Source organism: Urocitellus parryii, chromosome 15 (genome assembly GCF_045843805.1).
Source record: "Urocitellus parryii isolate mUroPar1 chromosome 15, mUroPar1.hap1, whole genome shotgun sequence".
NCBI lineage: Eukaryota > Metazoa > Chordata > Mammalia > Rodentia > Sciuridae > Urocitellus > Urocitellus parryii.
In genome coordinates this window covers 17,743,694-17,765,869 of record NC_135545.1, presented here as the reverse complement: position 1 = coordinate 17,765,869, position 22,176 = coordinate 17,743,694, and the positions used below count along the sequence as shown (strand labels likewise).

General features: G+C 53.1%; 1 protein-coding gene across 4 annotated transcripts; it reads left to right on the top strand.

Moving 5' to 3' along the window:
- Positions 1 to 4,064: 4,064 nt before the first annotated feature.
- Positions 4,065 to 20,520, top strand: Kctd15 (potassium channel tetramerization domain containing 15). 4 transcript variants are annotated; one of them, XM_026391217.2, is made up of 8 exons: positions 4,065 to 4,208; positions 5,435 to 5,562; positions 5,871 to 5,966; positions 7,657 to 7,749; positions 8,379 to 8,554; positions 13,547 to 13,691; positions 16,112 to 16,417; positions 17,575 to 20,520. In XM_026391217.2, exons 4-8 carry the CDS (start codon positions 7,684 to 7,686, stop codon positions 17,731 to 17,733), a joined length of 852 nt encoding a protein of 283 aa, XP_026247002.1. In that variant the 5' UTR covers positions 4,065 to 4,208; positions 5,435 to 5,562; positions 5,871 to 5,966; positions 7,657 to 7,683; the 3' UTR covers positions 17,734 to 20,520. The 4 variants fall into 4 exon arrangements, with proteins under 4 accessions (XP_026247002.1, XP_026247001.1, XP_026247000.1 ...); XM_026391216.2 differs by having other exon boundaries at positions 5,868 to 5,966; XM_026391215.2 differs by lacking the exon at positions 5,435 to 5,562.
- Positions 20,521 to 22,176: the final 1,656 nt, after the last annotated feature.

The following is a 22,176-nucleotide window of genomic DNA, read 5'->3' as shown; positions in this document are numbered from 1 at the left end:
GTTGTAGGAGAGAATCAAGTGCTCATCAGGGAAGCTACTCTGATACAGCTTTTAAGGTCTCAGGCTGGTCTCATGGTTCTTACTCTGAGCTGGTTCCCAGGGAGGGCAAAGTTAGTTTGGTTCTGAGCAGCATGCCTGGGCTGCATGCAGAGGAAAGGAGGGAGGGGTGGCCTGCAGCACCTGGAGATGGCCCCTGCCTTCTGATCCACTAGAAACGATAAAGCCTGTGCCTGAGCATGGTGTCTGCAACTGGGCAGGGCCCAGAGAGTCCTGGGGGGTCTTGCATTATTCTCTTCAATGACAGGCAGAGGAAATCTGGTTTGGGGAGGCACTAGTGTCTTGCATTCCCTCTTTGAGGGCTCAACCAGGTGGGAAGGGTGAGGGGGATTCCCAAGAGGCCAAGTGAACATCAGATTCTGAGCTCTGGGCTGGCCTGCCTCAATTCTAGCCTGGACATGGGCCATCTCTGAGTCATGGGCACAGACCTGGGAGGGTCTGGCCTTTACCCCAGGAAGCCTGAGGGGAGTAGGGAGAAGACAGCCTTGCCTAGTACCCCAGCTCTTCCCTCCTTGCAAGACCCAGCTGCCGGGTCCCTCAGCCTATTACTCCATTGGTCTGGTCACAGACTTCCTGAGATTAGGTTAGACAGACTATGATCTCACATGGGATTCATTTTACCTGCCTCATTAAGATCCTAATTTTTAAACAGTCTGCAAACAACAATGACAACAAAACACAAAATCACACTGGAAACCAACCTGAAACATTTGGAAACCCGAGGTCCTGCCCTGGGTTCTGTGTGCCACACATGGTTTTATACCTGGCAGACGACCTGCCTGACCTGTGATGTACAGAGGAATGTCAAAGTGGGCACAGGTTTGAGTCTGCTTTTTACACTATAAACTGCAATGGCTTAAGTGCTAGTTAAATCTTAATGATAAAGCAAGTTCTGATTAGACTCACATCCAATTTTGTTTCCTGGACCGCAGTAATCAAAGTAGATGTATTCCACAAGATGTGCAATATGTTTTCAGTCCTAATTATACATTTTCAATTAAAAAATGCATCACCATTGTATTATATACCACAGACCATTAAGTGCCTATCACAGGGCCATGTCCACATATCAATGTAAGGGATGGTTGACATTTAGCCGGGAACTTTTAAAACACTTGAGAATAAATTATGACCCAAACTTACTCTTCTTAACGACATGTATAAAGTTCAGCTCTTTAATAAAAGGGCTCAGGAATATAAAAACAAAGTCCCCAGCAGTATTAAAGAAAGAAAGGTCCTTCAAAATGGTCAGTTTTTGTTTCGATTAAATTGTGCATTTTTAATATAGTTGGTATAAAGTGAAACTCTTTAAAAAAACATGTAGGAATTTAAAATAAAGTGGAACATCCTATTTTCAGGGTCAGCAGTACAACAGTGAGATCTGTCTCTTAAACAATGACACTTAGTATCTCTGTACTTCTATGAATACTTTTGAAGTGTCATATTAAAACCAATCTCGTGGCCTTGAGGCAAAGGGAAGCAATTAGTCTTGGAGTTGTGAATAAATAAAAATCCATTTATACACCCGTCCTTGACATGTACCTTGCAAATCTTAGAAACTTCATCTAGTGGGAAAAGAAATGTTAAATCATGAATACCAATACTAATCACATTGCCATGTGGCTTCCTAAAACAGTTGAGTTTATACCAATCTTTTAAGTATTAATTTATATGTATATATTCATCCATATTGAACACAAAACAAAGGCACACCAGCAACGACCTCGAAGAGAAAAGAGGACTGAGGGGTCCTGGGGGCCACGAGGGCCATCACAAGCAGGTTTTCAGTGGGTCCTGGTTCCTCAAACGAGCCCGGTGCATTTTTCGTCATTCTTCTCTCCTCAAAGGAATAGGAAGTTTCTGTCCTTGAAGCTGGGAGCATCCCCACAGGATCTCCTCCATTGAGGAGTGACCCCACCTGGGGTTTGGGGAGAACCTCAGGAAGTCACAGTACTTGTCACTTCCTATTTGGGTCCGTTCCTTCAATGCGAGGTGGAGGTTGCTTTGCTGTTCTTAGATTCTGAACAACGTTGGACAGATCGGAGCAGTGGGCCACAGAGCTGAGCGGACCACTCAGGGTGGGCCAGGCCTGGCCAGGCCACCCAGCGCCAAGAGTGGTGTTGTTTAGCCAAAGCTGGGAATTAAGAAGCCCAGGGGCTCCAGAGCTTGGGGAGCAGAGTGGGCAGCCCTGGGCCGCATTGCACGGATCCCTGACCTACTTCCAGGGCCCCTTTCTGTTCTCGGAGCAGCTTAAAATCCATAAATTAAGGAAATTAACTGATGGGGCCTGCGGCATCTTTGTAAGCTATTTAAATCTATAAATTTACAACATCTTCTGCATATATCAAGTAATTGAACTAACTGCAGGGATGTAACTTTAATGAGAAAATTTCCCCCTTCTCCAGTAGTTCGGGATCTAAAATAAATAAATAAATAAATAAAACCCTCCCTTAGGAGGAAAGTTTCTGCTTATTCCCGCGTGGAGAAGTTACAGAAACGCGGTCCGGACGCTCCTTCTGCACGCAAGGTCCCCTAGTCTGGCGAGGCAGGCCCCCAGTTCATCATCCTCCCACAGCTCTCCCCGCGACCCCCGGGACTACAGCCGCTAGAGGGCGCCGAGGTCCGGCCGGAGCTCGTGGAGGGGCCCCCGGCGCTCTCCCGACCGGAGCGCACCCGCCCTCCAGCCTGAGCCCGGTTCTGGCCCGGACGTCCCGGGAGCCAGGCGAGGGCGCAGTATGGGTCGGGCACAACGGCAGCGCTCGGTTTCCTAAGACCTAGGAAATGGTCGTAGAGGAAGGACGGGCGGGGCGCAAGGGGAAGAAGAAGAGGAGGCGGTGGGAGAGAAGGCGAAGGAAGGGGCAGTGGACACCAGGACCCGATAGTGGGGTCATGGGCGCAGGCCCTGGCGCCGCAGGGAGCATTGGCCGCCAACGTCTCCATCGCGCCGCGCGCGTAAAGGAAATGGCGCGTCTAGCCGGCGGCTGCCGGCCGGGTGCCCCCCGCGCGCCCCTCCCCCGCGGTGGCCGCCCGCGTGTCCGCAAACGTCACTGGCGGCGCTGCTCCCCGGGAGAGGGGCAGCAGGGGCAGAGACCCGGGGAAGGAGGCCGGGAAGGGGGAGGGGCGGCCCTGGTCCCCGGCTCCGTTCCAGCCCCGGCCGACTCGCAGCCCAGTTTCTTCCCAAGTCCCGCCCCCAGCCCCGGGCGCCGCGGCGGCGGCTGCTCTCCTCTTTGTAACCGAGGAGTCAAGAAATGTGAGAAACGTGCCCTGTGTTACTTATTTGGGAGCCGAAAATTTATGCCCAGCTGAAAGCGCCCGGGGAAATATTACATCAGATGAAATGACAATGATTAAAATCAGCTTCTCCCCCGCCCCCTCCCCGAGCCCGGAGGAGGCCCGGGCGCCGCGTGGCCGGCCGGCGGGGGGCGGGGGGCTGGGCCGCGGAGGGCGCGGGGGCCTGGGCGCACCGCTCCCGGGAGGGTCCTGGCGGAGGCCCCGGCGGGAAGGCGACGGCTCGGGGAGAGGCGGGTGGGGATCGCTGGGCGAAAGGAGGGGAAACAGCGCATTTTTGTCGCCGAGCGCGGCGGGCGCGGGCGCGCGGAGCTAATTGCGACTCTAATCCTCTGCCCCGAGGCGCAACCGAGCCCCGAGCCAGGAGTCGCCGCGCGCGCCCGCTCGCGCTCGCCGCTCAGGGTAATTTGGAGCCGGATCGCTGCCCTCTGCGTCCCGGCTGGGCCGCGACAAGGCGCGGGCTACGGGCTGGGGTGGGGGGCTGATTTTCTCTCCAGCAATCGGGGGAGGCCGCTGGAGAGAGAGGAGGGAGGAGAGGAGGTGGGAGCGGCGGGAGGGCAGCCGGAGAGCGGCGCGAAGAGGAGGCGGCGGCGGCGGCGGCCGCGAAGAGGGGAGGAGGCGAGGGGAGGGCGGGGAGGGGAGGCCCCGGCGCGGCGCGCCGCGAGGGGCCGCGCGAAGCGGGGGCCGGGGCGGGAGGGGTGGGTGGGGGGAGGGTTGGGGGCGAGAGAGAAAGTAACTCCAGGACGAGACCGGAGCGACCCGCGCAGCGAGCATAGGCGGCGAGGCTGCGCCGGGCGCCCGAAACCGGCGGCTGCGGGGGGCGGGGGCTGCGTCCGAGCCCAGTCCGCCGCTCCGGCTCTGAGGTAAGCCCAGCGCGGGAGGCCACCGCCTCAGCGCCGTGCACCCCTGTCCCCAAAGTGGGTGCGATACCGAGAAAGTCTCCCGGGCAGGGTCCTGACGTGGGCGGGGGCAGCTGCTTTGTCCCTCTGCTGGGCGGCGGGGGCTGGCGGCGCGGGGGCGCCCAGCACAAAGGCCTGGCGCGAGGGGGGGTTGCCCACGTGGGCTGGTCCTGGCCGCGGGTGGACCCTCCCCACGCGGGCGGGATCCGAGCTTCCTGCCGCACGGTGTGTATGTATGTGTGTGTGCGTGTGCGTGCGCGCGTGTGCGCGCTTGCAGGTCCTCACACTCTGGTCCCAGAGCAGGACCGAATGCCCTGCAGAACCGGCGACTTTCCGGGGTCAGAAACCGGCTCTTGCAGCTGGGGCTTCGAGACGCACAGGCCCTAGCTTGGCGCTCAAATCAGAGAAAGAAAAAGTCTCTAACGGGACGGATGTGCGTCCTCTGACGCCCACCCCGGGAGTCCGAAACCAGGCGGGAGGGGTTAGTGCGCTGGTGGTCGTTCCAGGCGCGCGGGGTGTGGGACCCGGCCAGGGCCGCACTGAGACCCGACCGCTACCTCCAGGTCCTTTCTGCCCACCAGCACCTTCCTGACCTGGACTCGCAGGCTGGGCACACACCCGCAAACATCCCCACACTCCCGCCTCCGTAGCAGCGCCTTTCTGTCTTCCCGAAGACCCCGACTGCAGAAAGATAAAGCTTCAAGTTTTCACTCCATGTCTCAAATGTGCATGAAGGAATTTAACTGCACGAGTGAATAACAGCATTAGTTTCAATTAATTTTTTTTAATCCCAGCAACAATAAACTTTGAGAACAAAAGCGCTTTTACGTCCTTAATTAGGCGAGCTTCCCATCTGTGGTCTCGAAGTGTCTGCCTCTTGATTTAACTTTGTCCCCGCCCCCGCCGCACACCCCTCCCTTCCCAGCCTGGCCCTTCGGGTGCGGAGGCCACCCCGCCCCGCGGCGCCGAGTGCTTTAGCCCAGCCGGCTCCCGTCGCCCAGAAGTTCATACTGGCCGGTTGGGCGGCTGGGCTGGCGAGCACCAGGTGGCCCGCCAGCCTTCCACCCGGTCTACCCACTGGACAATTCTGTAGGCCACTGGCACTAGCGCCCGGGGCCAGCGCCCAGGGCGTGGAGCTGAAGGGAGCTTGCGAGGCGCCTTCTGTTTACCTTTTATGGTTAAAATAACAGCTTAGCAAAGAAGCGACTTCACGAAGAAGCGATTTAGTGAAATCGTCTCAAGCTGCCGCAGCTCAGCCAGTTTAATCACCCCCAGAGAGCTGAACAACTGCGAGCACAATGGGACACAAAATCATTTTGTGTGTAAATGAGCGTGGCATTCTGCTCACTTCCCTCTGCTCGGGCGGGCGGGGCTCAGCTGCGGGCGGGCGGGCGCGGGACCCGGGTCTCCCGCCGCAGCTTGGAGAAGGGGGCCCATAGTGGGCCGGTTTGCAAACCTGCGGGCCCTCTCGTGCATTGCTGCTGAGCTCCCTGCAACAGGCTGTTCGGCCTTGAGTCTTAGGACAGCGGGGAGGACTGGGACTGAGTCGTGGTTTTGATGCTGGTGTTGGTGGAGTGAACTTGTGTCTCTTAACTGCAACCACTTTTATGCTTCTGACCTCAGCAGTGGTCTCGGGAAAAGGGTCGTTGTCCAGCACAGATGCGATTGTCCGAGGGAGCACTGGAGATTCGGGTCAAGGCGTAACGCCTGGGGCTTCCAATGGTGAGTTTCTCATTTGCCCTGAACATCAGATTGTGCTTTTGATGGGAAAAAGGCTGCGTGAGAACAGGATGGAGCAGTTCAGGTGATGGGTGCTTAGTGTTACCTGTCACTTTTGAGTTGTATCTTGATGGTAGGGAAACGTTGTGCAGTCCGCTTGGATAGAATTTCAGTTGGAATTCCTTCCCCTTCAGTTTATCCTCAGCGTGTCTTCCCTTCTGACTCCTCCCCCAGCAGAGCCTCCTAGGGCAGGATAATTCATTCCTGAGGTCTGTTTTGGTTTCTCAGAACTTCCTTGAGATAAGTGACCTGGTTTTCTTTTTTAAGCTTTCAGGAACTCAGGAATGCCAAAAGTAGCAGATGGGGCAGCCAGCTTCCCAGTGAGGGTATAACCCTCTACCCCCACCCCAAACAGTTTCAGGTCAGGGAATTTGCCAGGGCACTCAGGGCAGAACTAATCACAGGAGAGCAACCTTCCTTAAATTTGCAGAATGTGATTCTCATTGGACCTTGGTCCATGTTTTAAAATTCAGTGTTGAGTTTCAAGGCACACATTTAGAAGCCAGAGTTTAACGGGAAAAACAGCCCCTTGGGTCCCCAGGATTTCATTTGGTTTCTCTCTAAGGGTTAAACCTGTGAAAGAGAAGTGCAGGCTAGGTGTGTGGAAGCTCTGTGAGTGTGTGTGTGTGTGTGTGTGTGTGTATTTTGTGTGTGTGTGTGTGTGTGTGTGTGTGTGTCTGTTCACCATGCAAAGCTCCCTTCTCCCCTTTTGAGACAGCCCCAAGTCAGTGGAAGGAGCTGCAGAAACCTGCCCTTCTCCACCTCTCCTGCATGGAGCCTGCAAAGAGCCCTGGGGGTGGCTTCTTGGGACTGAGGGACAATCTTATTTCAGGTGGCTATGGCACAGAGAAAAGTGGCTTAGTAGCTCTGGGGAGGAGGCAGAAAAAGGGTCCATTTGCTGATTGCTGTCTGGCCAGTTCTCTAATGCCTCAGGGGCATGTGATCCTGAGGGGGTCTGGAATACATTAGGCATAGACAACACCATAGTGGGGGGCTGCTGAGAAACTGGGAGGTGCAGATTAGCAAACAAAGACAGGTTTTCTCTGCTATTGGGAGCCATAGGGGAGAGGTGGCTTCCCAAGCGACTTTCCCTTATCCCTGTATCCTGGCTTTGGTTAAAAGAGGCTTCCCTGGGTCCAGCCAGTTTGCAAACTGTATCTTAACACAGTGGAGAGAGCTCCTGGGCTCTCTGGCCCACGGAGGGTGGGGGATCCTTCCTGTGCTGCCGTCCACAAGGTTCCCTGCGGATGCAAGAGGAGACACGCTTGGTAACATGGCTCTAAACCAAAATACCAGGAAAATCAGATTTGTTCTGAAACATTTCGGGGCAATAATGGTGAGCATATGTTTCAGTACTGTCATTAGCTGAATTAGCAGACATGGAGCTGCCCAGAAAACACATGTGTGAGTGTGTGTGAGTGTGTGTGTGTGTGTGTGTGTGTGTGTGTGTAATCTGCTATGCCCAGGAGGCCTGCTTATGGGTGTGAAGAGAGGATAGTGGCAGGTGGAATATGGGGGGCCGCCTGGCATGTGTGGGGTCCCAGAGAGCATGCAGAAAGGATGACGCTAAGCATCTCTGACTCCAGGGGAGATTGGGTGCCCATGACTCTGGTTTTGTCGCCGCTTCCCACAGATACTCTGGGCAGCCATGGAAGCCTAGATGCCTCACCGGAAGGAGCGGCCGAGTGGGTCCTCGCTTCACGCACACGGCAGTACCGGCACCGCGGTGAGCCTGTAGGGTAGGCTGGGTCCATTCCGGTGGCCCCCTCTTTGCCTTTTTTCCAGGGTGCCTGCTCACTGACTGCCCTTCCCTGGGGCCCTGGCACTCCAGAGATGGCTGTTGACTGGCTGTACAATTATGTATTTTTTTGAAACAAAAATGCTCTTAATTTGATGTGAAATTTACTACATGTATAAAACTCAGCGCCTTAGGTGCTGAGGAAGTCACTAATTTAGAGGTGTCTCGTTACTGAGACAAACTTGCAAAAACCCCTGAATCCCAATTCACAAATTGGTGATTCGTTTGTCAAGGGATATTTCACATCTAACACATAAGCCCTCGACCTTTAATTAGAATTTTGCAGTTTGTTTTATGCCCCTGGAGGCTGACACCTTGAAAATTTTTTTTTCTTGATTTCTTATTGCTAATAAGCATCTTTCTTTTTCCCTCTGGTACTTTGAAGAAAATGATGCAAATACACTTAATTACAGTGGTGGCCGTAATTTGTCAGCGGAATATGTGATCAGGCACAAGCAGAAGTGATCTGATTAGATCTGTGATCACACTTGCAATAAAGGGAGTACATGGCTGTGTCATTTAGAAACTCTTGGTTTTCACCTTATTTCTGTCTCTAGGAGGGAGGAAATATGTCCCGGCTGTCTCTCACCCGGTCGCCTGTGTCTCCCCTGGCTGCCCAGGGGATCCCACTGCCAGCTCAGCTTACCAAGTCCAACGCACCTGTGCACATCGATGTGGGCGGCCACATGTACACCAGCAGCCTGGCCACACTGACCAAGTACCCTGACTCCAGGTAAGAGAGAACCCCTCAAAATGCCAGGCAAGTAGTGATAAGAGGTGGCATTTGTAGCTTGTAATGGCAAAGCCCTGTCTACCCTGCCGGCCCCCTACAGGGCTCTTCGGGGTGCACTGCCTCATGCAGACACGGGGAGGAGGGTTCGGAAGACATAGTCTGCTTGTCCAAGACTGCTTTGAACCGGAGTTTGTGACCCTGTACTGGTAGCATTGGTTGTGCGAGGTTGCCTGACCTAGTAACGGAGACTTGACTTATTCAGAGCCTACCTCAGCTGAGCCTGACTAGCAGCTGGCTGGGGAGTCTTATGCACCTTCAGGATCCTCTTGAGTGGGACTGAGGTCTCCCTCATTTGTGAGCAAGGGATGCTAAGTACATCTTGGGGTCCTGTGTGCATGGAGGTATTTGATCCGATTTCTCATTTTGGCCTTTGGGAAAGTGCATAAGGAGGAAGAGCTGCAGCCACTGTTGGACCCTGAGGGCTAGCGAGCTAGCATCAGGCTTCCCTTGGAGCTGGATGTCACAGTGACTGACTAGGAATTCTAGGACATTCAGGAATATTTGAGGCAATGACTGATCATGGACCTCACAGCCCCATGGTGGATAAAGTGACCAGGCCTGGGGTGGGGGGGGCTTGCAGGCTCCTCCCATACTGCTTTGGTACAGCCTCCTACGCTGCTGACGCTCGGGTTGTCCTGACTCTACCTAAGGGAGGCACAGGGTATCTCTGACTCCCCTGCTCTTGCCTCTTGGGTGTTTCCCTCCCTGGGTGGACCTGGTTTCCCCATTGGCACAGCAGCTGGACCCACCAGAGGTGGGCTGCATCTCTGTGAACATCCCCTGGAGGTGACATGTCATGCTGCTTGCTGTTTGCTCCTGCAACGGTGCAGCCACAGTTCTCTGGGGCTGCCGAGGGCTGAGCAGTGGAAAGGCCACGGCTTCGGGGCATCACCCTGATTTTATACATTTAAAATAAGAAGAAGAGTTAATTAATTCCCTAGATATCGAGGGGTCATCTCTGGGGAGCTGGGGTGTCAGGCTGCCTCATCACGGGTGTGGTTGCTCAGAGCAGGGAGGATTACAGGGTGTGGAGTGGCTGCTTTGGGAGCTTATTGAGGGCCAGGTGGAATAGCCCCTTAAGGAGGGCAGAAATGCCCCCTTGAGGGAGCACTGGAGATGAATGCTGTGTCCAGTTCAGAATTTGGGGAGTATGGGGAACAGATGGTGGTTGGGGCTTCATGCCCTCAGCCTGGCAGAGACTAGGCATGGGGCCCTTATGGACTTGGGGCTTTGGGAGACCAGGAGCCATGAGGCCAGGTCAGTGGCACAGGCCTACGTGCTGACTTGCAGAGCCCTGTCTTGGGCAGGAGATGAATTCTGCTTATTTAATTTGAGTTTTGCCTTCTGCAGCATTCCCGAGTTGTATGAAATAGATCATTCCTTAATCGGCTGACGATGTTTGTGAGTGAAATTCATAAAATCTTTGCCTATAACCCTCTCGGAAGAGTGTTTCCAGAAGTCAGATGTTTGCCTTTCTGGAGCAATCATAGTCCAGACCTTGGGGAAAGGTCTCTCCACTGCTGCCTGGGAACAGGGAGGGCAGGGGTGGTCTTCCCTTCCCAGATGCACAGTGTGGTTCATCCTTCCTCTCTGACTGAGGAGCCGAGGCTCCTGTGGCCCCATGATCTGGCATGTGCAACTCTTGATTGGCAGGATGTGCCCAGAGGGGGTAGCAGTCAGCGTTCTTTCCCAGGACTGGGGTCAAGATGAGTGTGTTGTTCTGCCCGGATGGCTTCTGGTTTGAAGTAGAGCTGATCCCCAGGACTGAAGCTTTGGCCTAGAGGCCAGGGGCTTTTGAGACCTGCAGGATAGCCAGGGAACTGGCATGAGGCCTCTGTCTGGCGAGGATATGTGTACCAGCTCTGTAAATTTAATTTTACAACTTAAAACTTGTTTTTCAACAATTTTGGAATGAAGATCTATCCCTTCTCCAGTATCATTGATGGTCACCTGCACATGGAGAAGTAAAAGTGCTAATTCTTCATGGGAGTTTCTGGATATCAGAAATGTCATGCCCTGGGCAGAGCTGTGAGAGCGAGGGTTCCCTGTGCCCACAGCACTGTGCTCAGGATTCTGGTTCTGATGGGTCAGGGTGGCCTGGGTGTCGGAGGGCCTGGTGCTGGGTGTCTCCCCTGGTCCTCCCAGGAGCAGTCATTGGTCCTTACCCAGAGACACAGCTGCCTGGGGCTGGGTAGACTTCCTAGGTCTGCTTCTCCCCTGTGTCCTGCCTGCTTCATGTCACTTGTCTGCTGGTGTCCATCTGACTGTGGAGAACTACAAATGGGAGTTGGCCAGGAGCTTTGGGACAAATGAAACCTTGTGCTGAAACATCCAGGAGCTTGGAGCCAAAGCTTTTTTAAAAAGGGAATAAAAAAGCCAATGAAGATAGTATGATGCTTCCCTCTGTGCACTAGGGGCAGGGGGTGGGACAGTCTTCTTTTCTGCCCCAGAGGGTCCCAGCTGCCGCAGTGTGAACTTACCAGCTTTCTCCGTGGAGGACTTCGCAAGTTGGCTCCCACACCCTGCAGCCTCCCTCGGGGTGGCCTGGGGCTGGTTTCCATGGGACACATGGAGCCACCCACAGAACCAGGAGCTCATGGTGGGAGCTCACTCTTAAGACCCTGCGAGTGGCAGAGGGTTCTTTCATGGTGATGGTCCTGACCCTCCCTCAGCCTGCATGCATCCTTGGTAGGCTCGGATGCCCAGGGCATGAAAGGTCTTTGTGCTATGAGATGCGCCGCTGCCGGTTGGTCCCGGAATAGACGCTGAAGTGTGGAAAGATCTAGAACCAGCCAGCCCTCAAATAAGGCAGGTTGAGAACTTCCCAGCCTTGGATCAATACACCAACATAGAACCTAGTCAGCCCTGGAACGTGGGTGGATTAGGAGTCCTCTAGACCAACAGGACGATCTACAGCCTCAGCCAGCCCTGATGTCAGAGGGATTTGGATCTCAGCCAGGCCCAGCACATTGCTTGCTGTATCCAGCAGCTGAGCTCAGCTGCGAGGGTGTGGAACATTCCCAGGGAGACCGAGGCTTTGGATTTGCTGACTCACCTGTAGATGTGGCTCTTACCTCTTCCTGCTCATGCCTTTTGTGGACCTTCAGCTGTCTGCAGACCACTGTCCTTGCACCTGGCAGCCTGGCTGAGCCACATGTCTCCAGGGATGCTAGAAGCCCTCAACTCTGACAACTCAGTGTCCAAGCTCCAGGCCACTGGGCACTTTGAATGCTGCAATGAGTTGTGAAACTCACAAGGTTTTCCAGCATGGGCTGTGTCCCCCAGGACCACTATCACAGGTTTTGGGCTCGGTAGCCTTTGCAGCCCTGAGAAGAGTATTATCTGGGTGGCTGAAGCTCTGGTTCCACAGGCTCAGCCCTCCATAGCCCTCTCTGTGGCCTCTGACCCACTCACCCCATCTATGAGGTGGTCTTGCTCTTTTATGCTTCCCCACTGGGGCAGAGGCTGACCACATACCTACAATGAGAGCAGGAAACTGCATAGCTATCCTGTATGTGGATGGAACCTCTTGGCTGACACCAGGCTACTACAGCATACTGTGGTATGGATGGGAGGCCCTGAGAGGTGCTTGGGGGCTCTAAGCTGCTCAGCTTTTGCCTAGCTAGTATTCCTGGCAGTGATAGGCAGGGCCTTGGGAGAGGTTGTGAATGGACAGCAAAGTGGGCTGTTGTGGGGACAGAGGAGCATCCCTGGAGAAGTATAGGCTGGCGCAGGTCCCAGCTGTACAAGCGAGGCTGGTAGTCGCAGGTTGAACCACCCTTCTCCAGACTTGCAGACAAGCTGATGCTGCGGCAGGATCTAGAGGGGCCTGGCTATGTGGCCTCATTGCGGGGAGATGCTGCTAGCCTCCCTCCTCTTCCTGAGCCAAGTTCTTGGCTGCCCCAATCATCCTTGGGCTCCCGAGTTTCCATAGCTGGGGTCTGCTGGGTAGTCAGCCAAAGCAGAACCTGTTGCCCTGGGCACTGGGGAGGTACCAGCTCTAGCTCTGAGACTGGTTCTTCCTCCCTGGAGTGGACAGGGACAGTCATCAGGGGTTCCCCAAAGCCTATTACATGTCCTGTTTGTTAGAGCCACCACTGTTACAAGGACAGGGTGCCAGCACCTGGTGGTTCTCACCCCTGCCAGGTGTGCACATGCTCTGGCATATATGAATGCCCATACTCTGTCATGGACACATGCTTACATGCTATGGTATGTGTGGGGGCCGGGGTACACATGCACACAGGCTGTCCCTTCCACCTGCTTCTGTTTCCTCCGTGGCTTCCTAAGCAAGAAGCTATGGGGCATTTGTGATTTTGTGTTTCAGAGTGACTTGGGTTGGTTGGTGTATGTCTTGGCCTGTGTGTTGGGTCAGCCTGAGATTTGTGTGTTGCAAGGGGAGCGACTGTGTGACCCCATGCCCGTTGCCTGAGTGTGCTGTGTCTGATGCTCGTTGACCTGGGTTGGATGAGGAGGGTATGGATCCCTAGTGACTGTGTTGGCTGGCTTCCATGTGTTCACCAGGTTTGTGGCTGTTGGCTGGGGTATCAGGTGGTCAGTGTGCATTCTCTGGGTGGGTCTGTCTGGCGAATACAGAGAGTACCAGCTCTGTGACCACTTGATTGGTGTGTCTTGCTGTAGTTTTCCAAGCCTGTAACGTGTGTCAGAGGGCTAATGTGTACAGATGGGTGTTTCCTTTTCGGGCTGTGGCTTATGGGTGTAGGTGAAACTGGTGGCATGTTTCTGTAGCTGTCCCATTGTCCTGTATGATGGTGGCCTCGATGCCCCAGGTATGTGCAGATGGCTGTCAGGCCTGGCATGGCCCCATATGGTCCCTCACCCCTCCCAACAGGGTGGGCCCTGAGGAGTGGGGGCAGGGTAGGGGGATTTAGCCCCTTCCTTCCCACATCCTGCTTCATCTCTTGCTTCCAGAATAAGCCGCCTCTTCAATGGCACTGAACCCATTGTTCTGGACAGTTTGAAGCAACATTATTTCATCGACCGGGATGGGGAGATTTTCCGCTATGTCCTGAGCTTTCTGAGGACATCAAAACTGCTGCTCCCAGATGACTTCAAGGTAAGTCCACAGCCAGTGGTTCCCCTTGTGTGGCCTGTGCTGTGGCATTACACAGGGGACGCTGTGACTTAATAAATGGACCCCATGGTTGTCATGACAACCATAAAAAGTTAAACGATGAAGCCAAGGGCTAAATCAGTTTTTCTAAACTAATTTTGTTTTCTCACATTTTTAGCTTATTTATCGGGGTGTAACAACAATTAAGTTGTGGCACTTACCCCAGTTTAATGTTTGTTGCATTTAAGGACTGCTACGTGCTGGAGTTACAGGAGTTAGAGGTTCATAAATCTATACCTTGTTGGCAGTTCCCAGAGGGAAAACCCTGATGATCCAAACAGACAACTGTTGCCACCAAGTCTCAAGATGAACCTGTCCAGGTTCACCGTATCCTCCCCGAGCCCTTCCAAAGCACCAGGAATCATGGGAGGAAGGAAACTCAGACCTGATCCACTCCAGCTCATGTTAGCAAAAATCCTTCTTTCCTTTATTTCCTTCCTTTGTCTACCCAGAGAACCCTTAGCCTTGGGTCTCTTTTGTCCTTTACCCATTTCAGTTACTGAATGACAGTGACTGAACTTGAACTGAAAATATGGTGACACATAAGGAATCCACAAGCCCTACCCATGAGCTTCCAGTCCAGTGGAAAGATAGACATTGAACTTGAATCTCATGGAGCAAAATGCCTCAGAGAACAGTATTGTGCAAGCAAATGGGGAACCTGACCCAGGTGGGTTTCATGGGTGGTGAAGGAGGAACCAGGTAGCCAGATGTGAGGGCCTTGGTGAGGGGCTGGAAGAGGCAAAGGGCTTGATACATTCCAGCAGTGGAGACAGGGGTCAAGCCTGGGGCCTTGTGAACTGGGAAAGGAAGGGCAGGAAGGGCTGTCTGATGGCAGGGTCTTGGTGAGAGGCTTAGCATTTGGCACTTCCCCTGCATACAGTGGAGGGGTTGTGAGTAGGAAAAGGGCAAGCAGTTCACCAGCTGGAAAGATCACACTGGTTCTCGAGTGAAGTTCAGGGAGGGAGTGGGGTGGGAACAGGAGGCCACTTCCCCAGAGAGATTTGCTGAAGGCCTGGGACCAGGGTAGAGGTAGGATAAGGTAGAGCAAGGGGGAGACTAACATGTAGGAAAAGGCCTGGGGTAGACCTGGGGTTGCGTTGGCTTAGCGCTGAGCACCTCCAACACTGTGCCGGGTGTCTCCCAGCTGGTGGCTCGAGTCCTGAGTTGATGAATACAAACTCAAGCATTGAACAGGTTGAGGACAGGTATTGCCTCGTTCCTTTGGGAAGAGCTGGTAGAGGTTCAGCTGGAGACATTTCGGGCTATGAGGAAAGGTGAGGTCCCTTAACCTACGGATGTCACAGTTAACTCCAAGAGAACAGAGGCCCAGGATGGAGCCCTGAGGAGTCTTTGTGAAGAGGACAGAAGGGTCCCTAACCCATGGCAGGCTCAAAGGAAGGGTGAAGACTTGGGATTCCCTTGAGGCAGTTCCAAAGGCCATGGGATGGGCCCTGTTTTTCGGGTTGGGCTTCCTTGCCTTTCCCCCAGGGGTCCTCAAGCTTGCCAGTCACCTGTACCCTGAACCCAAGGAGTAGTGTGAATCCTGGGCCCAGGCCACTCGGGGCTGGGGTTGATATGGGTGCACAGGGACAATATCAGAGAAGTAATTTGTGTGAGTTCGCCCAGCCGGGGAGCTAGTGGCCTGGTGGGGGCTGGGCTTCGCCTTTCCAGCCACCTCATCGTACTCTGTGCCTGCTTGGGCAGGGTCAGAGCCAGGCACTTGTTAGACTTTTCCTCCTTTAATTCTCACTTGCCTTCTCTTAGCTGGGTGTTTATACCCATTTTAATGATGGGGAAACTGAAGCTCAGAGAAGGTCAGTAACGGAGACTGATAGGTCTTGGGGCTGCAGGCGATGAAGCTGAAAATCCAATCCATACAGGTCTTCCTGGAAATGACCTTTTGACCTCCCCACTGGAATGTGGTTTCCTCCAGAGTGGGTTGAGGGAGGGGTACCCTGTGTCTAGCCTGATGTCTTCTCTGGATGGGATTCTAAGAAGGCAGCAGGTCTTCAGGCAAAGACATAGGCTCCTCCTCTTGAGTGTGAGCTAGTCTCCAGGTCTTTTCATGAGGCTTCTCTGCCCCACGGGGATGAAGCTGCCCACTGCTAAGGCCAGAAGTTGCCCAGGCGGGGTCTGGCACAGGTGCCCACTAGTCGGCAGCTAAAGTCCCTGTGCCTGTGCAGAGCATCTGACCCTCATTTGCCCTTCTGTATAATAAGGACGACCATCCCAATCCACACTGAGCTATTGGGTCACAGTTCCTGCAGAGCTGTAAGAGGAAGACCCCTGGGTTTGGAAAGGACTGACCGCCTCCCCCTACCCTGTGTGCACCTGTCCGACCCCTGTGCGCATGTCCACAGGACTTCAGCCTGCTGTATGAAGAAGCCCGGTACTACCAGCTGCAGCCCATGGTGCGTGAGCTGGAGCGCTGGCAGCAGGAACAGGAGCAGCGTCGCCGCAGCCGGGCCTGCGACTGCCTGGTGGTGCGCGTCACGCCTGACCTGGGGGAGCGCATCGCGCTCAGCGGAGAGAAGGCTCTCATCGAAGAGGTCTTCCCTGAGACTGGGGATGTCATGTGCAACTCGGTCAACGCCGGCTGGAACCAGGACCCCACGCATGTCATCCGCTTCCCGCTCAACGGCTACTGCCGGCTCAACTCCGTGCAGGTGAGGGCTGAGGTGACCCAACCCACCTCCCGCTGCCTCCCGAAGCCCTGGGGCGGCAGAGCGAGACCAAGGAGGGGCGGTCCCTGAAATGGCAAAGCCCTCTGTGCCATCTTACAGAAAAGGCAACAATGTGTCGATGCATAATTTATAACCCGCTCATAATTAAATGATGGCGCCTGGGGGATGGACTTAAAAAAATTGATCTCTACTTTTTTTTCCCCCCCCAAAAGGATGTTCTATAAAAATGGCCCAGAGTATTTTCAACCAAGTGTGCAGTCATTTGACACCCAGAGTCTGACCTTGGATTCAAATAAAACCCAAGCACCAGGAGAGGTGGGACAGAGGTGGAGTCCCTTCCTCATCCTGCTCACCTGGGAACCACACTGGCACCCAGCAGCTGCCCAGAGCATTTCTGGACTGGCTTTTCCCAGATGGGTGTAAGGATTGAGAAACCCCAATGGAGTGGGGGGGGGGGTTCTGTTTTCTGGATCCAAGGGCAGACTTGCATTTTGGGGTGAGGGCAGAATAGGCTCTGTGGGAAAAGATCCTCCCAGGCACACACTCTGCAAGTTGCCATCAGAACTTGATAGTTACGGGACACAGATGTCAGTGACTAAAACTCACCCTCACAGAGGCAGAAACCCACGGGAACATGGAGGCCTGCCCTCTCTTTCTTTCCACCCAGAGCTCCTTTGAGCTGATGAGCCCCCAGGCCTCAAACCATCTGGGACTCACAGCTCCAGGAAGCAGGTGGCTGCCCAGAGGCTGGGGGCAGGGGCTGTCCATTATTGGGGCAGGAGAGGGTGCCTGGGGCCATGTGCGTGTGAGGAAAGAGGGGCAGATTACACCCAAGAGAAGGGAAGGGTCCAAAGGATCTTTTTTTCTTCTCTAAAGCAAGGCTCTACACCTCAGAGAGCAGCAGAGAGCCTGCGCAGAGCAGCCCACCCAGGTGGGATCGCACAAAGGTTCCCTGGGTCCAGCTGTGTCTGTCCCTCCTGTTGTGGCACCTAGCTGATAGTACAGTTGGGACCTTTGTCAGGGAGTAAGACAGATCTTAGCAGGAGAAGGTAGCTTGCTCTGGCAGATACCTGACTGCCCGCCAGCCCAGGCGAACTCTTGTAGCTGGGTACTACTGACTCCTCTTTCTTCCCTGATAGGTCCTGGAGAGGCTGTTCCAGAGGGGTTTCAGCGTGGCTGCGTCCTGCGGGGGTGGTGTGGACTCTTCCCAGTTCAGCGAGTATGTGCTTTGCCGGGAGGAGCGGCGACCGCAGCCCACCCCCACTGCCGTCCGGATAAAGCAGGAGCCCCTGGACTAGGCGCTGCCTCAGTGCTCATCTGAGGCCTCTCAACCCTGGGTCACCCCCAGAGACCTGGAAACAGTTCTGGGGAGTCCAGCCTTTGTGTGCTTAGCAGTGGGCATGAGACTGAGGGTGGGGCTGGAGGGCTTCCGCCCAGGGAGCACCAGGGCCCCAGGTGTCATGGCAACAGAAATGTGGGATGCTGGAGGCGTGTCCACTGAAGGAGTGTTGGTGTGACCTAGAGACGCTGTGGCTGGAACTCCAGTGTCCACTCTCCGAGCCCCTGGGCTCCCCAGCCCGGTACAGTGTCCTCTGAGGCTCAGGGACCTGCCGAGGCAGGGTTAGCAGAGGCATCCCCAGCCACTCCGGAGCAGCCGATCATCCTTCTCCACTCACGGCGGACTCTCACAGGTCTCCTGGCTTCAGAGATGGCTTATTTTTCTACAGTATTTAAAAATGGAAGTAACTGTCACTGCACAAGTCAAAGAGGCCGACAAGGACCAAGCCTTCTTTATCTGGTGCTCAGTTCTCAGTTGAACGTGCAGCAAGCCTGCATGGTGGATGAGCTGCAGGGTGCTCAGGCCCAGCTGGGGCTCTGGGGACAGATGCGGCAAGGACAGTGCTACAGAAGCAGAGCCCCCAAGGGGCAGGCTGTTGGGAGGAGGGCTATGGGGGCTGGGTGGCTCTTGACCTATCTTAGACCCTCTCCTTTGCTGCTGTACTTGGTAGGTCACCTGACCTACTCATGCCCAGGGGCTTCCCATCCCATCTGCATGTACTTAAACCTGGGTCCCTAGAGAAGTCTCTCACCATCCAGACCAGCCACGGGGCTGCACCTTACCTCAGGAATGGGCCTCATTACAAAGAAGCCCATCTGTCAGCAGCATCCTCTGGGTCCCCAGCTCAGGGAGCCACCCCCAGCTCCAGTTTTTCCACACTAATATGCACACTTGAGTTTTCATTAAACTCGTTATGCTAGCCTGCCTGTGAGACCTGGACACAGGTATATCTAGTGCTCTTGACCCCAGGTTCCAGTGAGGACTGGCCCTGAGAGGGCCCAACCTGCTGCCTCCCATACAGGCCCAAAGATGGACACCCCCGGCCTTGTCACACTTCCCCGTGTGCTGGCTCCTCCCAAGGGGAGAAACTGCAGAGAACTGGTGGGTGGGGTGCCCCCATTGGCACTACCCTGTGTATAATGCCTGTAGACTTGTATATGACTCCTTTAATATTGTAAAGATGCTGATGTACAATTGTCGTGTTTGTGTAAACACATTACGTTCTAGTTCATGCCATAAATGATGCTATCAAGCAAAAGACTGAGGCTCCATCCTGTGCAGAAGCAGCAGCCGGGTTCCCACATTTGATGTTGTGCAGGGAGGTTTGGGGGTGGAATTCCTCCCTCAGGTTCTTTAGTTCAAATCCAGGAATAACCAGCAGTGGTAGCTGGGGGAGGGGCGGGGGCAGGGGCCCGAGCTGGGTGTTATTTATTGCATTTGGGTATTTCTTCGCTGCTTCTGCCTGTCCCCTCTGGGCAATACAGATTCTGAATTCCGATTCACAGCCCCTAACCAGATGGAAACACGGAAAGGCAGGCAGAAGGTTTCTGGGAGCTTTTGAACCTAGTCTTAAATGTTTCGGATTTTCTCTCTCACTGTCTTTGGTTGGAGGTGATATTCTCTTTAGAATTCCATACAACCACATAAGAAGGTGGCAGGCCGTGGCTTAGGCCAGCCAGGGGGACAGAACCATGCAGCTAACATGAGGACCACAGATTGCCTAAGCAAACTGGATCTGAATAGCCAAGGGGAGGAGCCTGAATATGTCCCACAGGCCCCCAATTTTAATGAAGCTTTTTTGTATTTTTCTTCAAAGCCCCTATGTTCTAACCCGTGAGGACCTTTTTACATGCCTGATAAAGTCTACCAGACTTGACCTGCCTGGGAGCACAGGAGCAGAGGCCGGCAGCTTCCTGTCTGAATCCCACTGTACAATCTAATTTGCTGGACAAACTTGCTAGGCTTCTCCTCTGCTTAGCAACACGCCTACTGTTGGCACATCTGCATTTTGGCTCACATCTGAGGAGGAGAAAGTGTTGTGTTTATTAGGAAGGAAGTCTTGTGAAAACAGCTCAATTCAGTGTGTGTTCATGGATTTTTCTGGCACAATAGCATGAGTACTGAGGGGTTGAGATTCTTTAACATTCTCAAACATTCTGTGCATTTAAAATAATAAGGGGGAGGAGAGTAACTCTCATATTAAAATGTTACTCTGTATGTCTTTACCAGTTAAGTAAAATCAAAAGGTGTATGAGTTTATGAAACTTTATTATTTTATATGATGCTAGGAATTGAACCCAAGGCCTCATGCATATTAGGCAAGTACTCTACTACTGATCTGCACCCCCCAGCCCATGAAGTATGATTTAACATCAACTGGGGAGTTTCTGAATTTGTAGGAAAATACTATGTTCCCAGAGTACTGCTATCATTCTAATATGCTTCCTCTCCATAAACAGTAAGTACAAATTATCCATTCTTTTAAGCATTTCTACTCTTCCTGGAATGAATAGATTAAAATTTTGAAGAAATACCAGCAGTATCAATGTTAACTTCTGCTCTTCCACAAACCTCACTCATGAATTATTCTTGAACGTAAGCAACTGGACAGGACTGTGCCAATGCTGTTTCCCACCAAGCTAATGCCAGCACAGAGAATCAGGCAAAGCCATAGCAGGCAGCTTCTACCACTGTCCCCTCACATGGGCTCAAATATAGGTCACAACACTAATAATATCTTTTTTAAAGTGTGTGGTTTTTTTTTAAACCTACTACTTGACTGTGTTCCTTAGACTAAATAAAGGATATTTTATAAATTACACACAGCTCTAGTGCTTTGTTTTCAGTCTACCAAGGAAGCCACAAGAAGGTATTGTAACTTGGGTGATTACTTGGAACTTGATTGGCCGCTAAACAGGGCCTTGAGTATCTATACTAAGTGCAAATCCCAAAGCTTCCTGTTTGGAGCATCCTGCTGAGGATTGGACCCTTTGCAGCTGCCTGGGCCCTCGACACCTAGCACACACCCTGCCACAGCCCTGGGAGTGAGGGCCTTCAGGCAGTGACCTCCTCCACCTCTTCCAGACCCCCAGCCCTGGGCTCCAGCTTCCACCAATGCCAACCACTGGGTGTGCTGAGCCTTTTGCACTAGGTTGGTTTCATGCATGTGTATGTGTGAACAGAGCCACTAATGCATTTGGAAAGATGGCAGACAGTGTATATGTGAGAACTGGGGGAAACTGTCCACTAAGCTTCTGTTCAGGAGAAGACTTGAAGTTGACTGAGCACAGCAGAGTCTGTCCCCTGACTAAGAGGCAGACCTTTGTTCCCTGGAGAATGCTGTCTACCAAGATGGCCCCATCCTGACAGGCCCTGTTCTCCCCCTTGACTCCACAGACAGCAAAACAGTTACACTGGACCAGGAGGATAATCTAGGACACAATATTGGAGCGTCTAAGTAGGTGACGAGGTAGAATATATAAAAATGGGAGCTGACAGAGGATTTTCAGTTGAAGGCAGGCACTTACTTCAAAACAATAAAGAGCTCTGGACAGAGCTAGAGGGACAACCAACGGCCAGAGAGGGCAGCTTGAACCTCATATCTCGGCTGATATGGTGTTCTGTGAAATGTGATATGGCCTTGTGATGCCATAAATTTAGTTGATTTTTTTTTTTTGTACCGGGAATTAAACCCAGAGGTGCCTAACCACTGAACCATATTCTCAGCCATTTATTTATTGATTGATTGATAGATATAGGGTCTTGCTAAGTTGCTTAGGACCTTGCTAAGTTGCTGAGGCTGACTTTTAACTTACGACCTGTAACCAAGTCACTGGGATTACAAATGTGTGTCACCACTCCCAGCCTGTTTCAGTTGATTTTAAGAGATAGGCAAAGGTGTTTAGTCACAAAGCTCAAGGCAGCCCCATAAAGTGGTCTTGTCTCATGTGTGATGAGGGCACAGATGGCTCTCTTTCTACTCCCCCAAAACCCACCCAAAAGAGGTGGCTCCTTGTAGAAAGAGCACTTGGGGCCTCTGCAGACATCTCCTCTCTAGTGGAGGTTTTGATTTGAGATTATCTATCCTCAAAGACTCTGGGTAACTAGATAGGGTAAAATCTTACTGTATTCATTGCCACAAGTTGTCAGACTATCCACAAATGGATGTCCTTAAAATTAATTAAGAATAGAGGAATGATTTTCATGCATATTTGTCAAAAGAAGCTCCTGCCTTATTAGTGTGAGAATTCACATTAGACCCAAACAAGGTTTGTTGTCAGTATCCATGGAAACCTATAAAGGAGTCACAAAGATAAAGCTCTAATGCCCACATAAAGCCCAAGACAGTTTCCCTGCTTTTTTTTTCATAACCTCACCCTGATCTGAGGAAGATGGTCAAGGG